General features: G+C 33.2%; 1 protein-coding gene across 1 annotated transcript; it reads left to right on the top strand.

Moving 5' to 3' along the window:
* The first annotated feature begins 482 nt into the window (after positions 1-482).
* LOC129959209 (uncharacterized) lies at positions 483-1259 on the top strand. The gene has a single exon (XM_056072032.1). The coding sequence runs from the start codon at positions 483-485 to the stop codon at positions 1257-1259; it is 777 nt and encodes a 258-aa protein (XP_055928007.1).
* The last annotated feature ends 3729 nt before the right edge of the window (positions 1260-4988 follow it).

Here is a 4988-nt window from a genome sequence, read left to right as displayed (position 1 = left end):
GGATAACAGAAATAAGAAAAAATACCTATTCTGATGACTGGCCTTTCGTGCCAGGTCATATGAATCTGGCAGACCTTCCTTCAAGAGGTTGTGATACAAAGATCCCATTGAAGAGCAATTGATGAAAAGGTCCAGAAAGATTATCAAAGTCACAAAAATTCTGGCCTTTGAATGAGAAACAAAATATTGATGAAAATTTAGTTTAATCGAATAAAAGGAAAACAATAGTAAGTAGTGTGGGGCATGGACCAGTTCACTTTACTGACAATTTACTTTATTTCTCGAAATATACGAAGATTTTAAGAATGCTGGAGTGCATACTACATTTCATTAAAAACTGTCGCCTTAAAGCAAAATGTAACGAATTCGAACTAACCTATGAAGAAGTCCAATTAGCTGAAAACTGTTTGCTAAAGCTAATTCAAAAGAAAAGTTTTGCTGGAAGAAAAATGAAAGTATTGAAAAACATGCAAACTTTCAAAATGGGTAACCATGAAATCATTCCTCGATTGATACAACAGAAACATTGTGGGTTGCAGCATGCCGGACTTCAAACTTTCATTTTCAATTTGAGGGAAAATTACAGGATTATTTCTGTCAGTAAAATAGCAAAACAAGGAAGCTCTCATTGTATTACTTGTAAAAGATTTAAAGCCAAACCTACTGAGTCCCTTTTAGCACCTCTTCCTAGAAATAGAATAAAAGTCAAATTTGAAGTCACAGCGTTTGATTTGGCAGGCCCATTGTTTTTACGTTCTGGAGAAAAGGCATCGATTGTTCTTTTTGCCTGTGCTATTTATAGGGCTGTTCATCTTGAGTTAATCGATTCCTTGTTCACAGAAGCCTTTAGAATGGCTTTAAGAAGATTTTTTTACTTCTTTAAGCTTTGGAGAGGTCGAGTTAGCACTATCTATACTGATAACGGCACCACCTTCGTTGGTTCAAGTAATGCCTTGGAAAATCTAGATTGGGAGAAGATCATGCCGTTTTCCACTATCAAGAAGATTAAATGGAATTTCAATCCTCCAACTGCTGCATGGTGGGGTGGATGGTGGGAGCGGATAAACCGCATGCTAGAAGAAATGCTAAGGGGAATTTTAGGCCGAAAGACTATTGATTATGAAGAATTGGAAACTCTTATCTGTGAATGTGAAGCTACAATAAATTCCAGGCCACTCACATATATTGAAGATAATTTAGAAGGAGATAATTCAGATAATTCCATTGGCACTAGCTTGTTTCTTGCAAGGCATTCCTAATAGTGATACAACTGATTTAGACGAAATCGACAGTAAAAGCCTTAATAGAAGATTACGTTTTATTCAAAAATTACGACATGATTTAAGAATGAGATTTCGAAATGAATACTTAGCAATGTTAGTGCATAAAGGTCACAACCGAGAGGAATCTTTGAGTGTTGGAGATGTAATTCTCTTTGAAACTGATGGAAAACGCCTTCTTTGGCCATTAGGAATCGTAACTGAAGTCCTCCCTGTAGCAGATGTGCATTCAAGAGTCGCAAGAGTAAGAACAGTTCAAGGGGAAAAAGTAAGACCATTTCAGAGACTTTATTGCTTGGAAATCAGTAGTTCTGAAAAATTACCATTCATTGCTCAGCAAAAGGACAAAAATATAAACACTCAACTTCCTGCAACTGCAGTTGTTTCAGATCAAGATTCCAGTGAAGTTGATGATTATATAACCAAAGTAGCTCCTGATGTTGTCACTAAAGCTGGTCGACGTATTAAAATTCCCAATAGACTCAATTTATAGCTTTTGTTGCAATTTCAGGTACTCCATAAAATTTCAAGGTGGGAGATTATGTACGCGTCATACCAGTTGCAACTCAATTCCATATGGTATAATTCATTCAGATTTCGTTTTCTCGATGTAAATATGCTTTCTAAATTGTTTATGTAGATATTCGCAATTAAGGTGTTCTTTCATATCACATCCATAGTAATTATTGAAGATTTCTTATAACTTCAATAAATAACCGATCATTATGAACTCTGGTATCAAATTCCTATCAACAACACAAAATTGACTACTTTAAAAAAACGTTTGCCCAGTTATTCCATATTTTGGTAAGTCTTAATAACCTAGATAGCAAGAAATGGATGGAATAGCAAGAAATGGTAAAAAAATCATATTTTAAAAGTGTTTTACAACTTCAAATGATTTCTATATGCTAGATTTTGACGGGGGGAAAAGTTACTCATATGACAATTGTTTCTGGAAGAACATCATATTCTGATAAAAACGTAAAATTAAACAAACATTTTTAATGACAATTACAGAAACTGTATTGTTAAATAATGACAAAAAATTAAATTACATTTTAACGGGAGTACAAAGGTACATTTTAAGTAGCATTAAAATTGTGCTTTTAAAAAGAAATGAAATAAATGACTGTAAAAATTTAAAAGCTCAGAAACAGATACTGAATGACATCAAAATATCCCCCACCGCAAAAATCCTACCCCCCCCCCCAAATTCCTACCCCCACCGCAGAGAAGAGGAGAATTATCAAGCGAAATGGGGTCAATTAATGTGACGTAAAAGTCACGTGTCATGAGCTTATGCGCATGGCATTTAAGTTTTCATCCGCAACGCTTTCGTCGATGAGTCTGCCTTTAACGTTCTCCTCCAAGTATGAAGCAGATTTCTTGTTTACATTTGAAGTTATAATTTTGAGTCATTTTCTTTTCTCTTATTTTATGTTAAAAGATGAAATACTGGTATGCTGTTGGATGCTCTAATGCGAAACACACGAATGATTGTATTCATAAAATGTTTTTTTTATAGTTTCCTTTCAACAATCCTGATTTGAGTTATTAGCGTTGGATTAGAAGGTTTTACTCCTTCTACGAAATCGGTGATATGCTCCGATCATTTTGAAGAATTCATTCAGTGTTTGTCCATTTACTAAATATAGGAATTCGGGAAATAGATCATGATAATGGGCAATTTCGGGAAATAGATCATGATAATGTTGCTCGGCATTTTGTGCTAACCAGGTTTAAGAGTTGTTGATATTCGAATGATTGGAGCAAGTAAAAATAATTGAACTGTAAGAAAAAATAATTCTTTCATTTATTCCTTTGAACCCATTCAACACTAATGAGCGTTTCCCTTATAGACAGGTCCATTAACATCAAAAAATGTTATTCACAATAAGTACTATCTTTAACTCTGTCGCTGCGTATTACTTTAAAATCACTATTTTGATGCAATGTTTGCAAATAAATTCAATTACTTTTCAAAGAAAGTGAACTGATACTATATGTTACACAATAATATAATATAATAAAATTCAGTAATAGTAAAAATAAACACTCTAAACTTCGAAAAACGCGGGATGCAACAGAAAATGTACTAAACGCCAACCCGCAGAAATCTCGGGATACGCAGCTGGAAGGTCAATTTAATTTTGTATATATATTTAAAATTAAACTTGGATTATGAAATTTTAGGCCATCGAGATTTCATGAAATGAACCAGTGCTTTTATCTATGTGTCCGTTACTACTTAAACGGAAGTAAAACAAAGATTACTCTTCATATATTTATGGGGTCAGTTAACAGTGAGATTATAATTGCCCCAAATCATCCCCACTAACCAAAATTTCAACGCTTTCGGACATATCAGTATATTTGCTCGTAATGGTAAGCACTAAAGTTTTGTTTACTTCACTACGGTAGCGAAGCATATTTAATAAGATCTACGTTTCCATAATCAATTTAATTTTAAATCCCCCCTGTAGATCATGACTGCAATTTAATATGTGTAAAAAGACCAGATTATTACGAGAAAATTAGAGCTCAAAATTTCAAGTTTGTTCTTGAAGTTTCCGCCTTTTCTACATAGCCGGCGATTCACTGGATAAACGCTTTTTTTGAGAGAGCTGAAGTCCCTGAACAGGCTACTTTTAAATTTCTTATTCCATCTTCTACATAATTATAAAAAAAGAATGTCACGATTTTGCAAATTATTGATACTGACTAATGAGTGCTAATTAAAAAAACAGTTTGCTATTTTCATAGTCTTTCTTCATAAAAATCGAACCTTATCTGGAATTTGTTGATGTAATTATACATCAATAAGGCCGAAAACATACATTCTCTGAGACTGCTACACAGGACCTAATAATCTATCGACAGAAGCATTCGCTCTAAAACGTATTATTTTGTTTCTATGTCTATTTTGAGAAGCACGCAGCAGATTAAAAGAAATTTCTAACAGCGAGATTCGATCCAGGGACCTTGCGTTTTTACAACGCTGTTCTCACACACTGGGTATTAAGATGAAATATACTGCGTAGATAAGATGAAATATACAAACACACTTGAATTCTTTTTAACTCGACTTTGAACAGGCTGCAAAAAAAGTATCACAAAGTATTTACGTTCTTGGCATGTTCCACGTATGCTACAAAATGAATTGATAGGGTGGGAGAATTTAGATTTTGCAAGTAAATGATTGATATAATTATTTTCTGCCTGGAGTTTTCTGTTGAAACTATAATATTAGTGTGCGTTTTATTTTTTAATAGGTCTGAACTTAAAAAAGGATTTCTATTTGTCTATTCTACATAAAATTAAAGTTTTATAAATTGGTGATCAATTTTATTTCAATTAATTGGTCGCCGGCACTTGTCTATATCTGAATATCACGAGTACAATCCAGTAATAGAATAACATTAAAAAGTCACATGATAGTCAGTCTACAAACCAATGAAAATGCTTTATTCGTTTGGAAATAGCCCTCTAGTACGAAATGTAGCTAATATTGAAATAAAGGACTAGAAAATGCTGATAAATTGAAGGAGAGAAGATAAAAATCATCATATATTTCCTAAAAAAATATAAATATTTTCATAACTATTTTTTTATTTAGTTTAACTAAATGTTAGTGCTATTGCAAAGCCAACAGAATGACCACACGAATTTTTGTTTTTTTTTACGATACAAGCAGAAATTATCGGA

This window comes from Argiope bruennichi, chromosome X1, assembly GCF_947563725.1.
Source record: "Argiope bruennichi chromosome X1, qqArgBrue1.1, whole genome shotgun sequence".
In the NCBI taxonomy this organism is placed as follows: Eukaryota; Metazoa; Arthropoda; class Arachnida; order Araneae; family Araneidae; genus Argiope; species Argiope bruennichi.
This window is presented reverse-complemented; position numbering and strand designations above follow the sequence as displayed.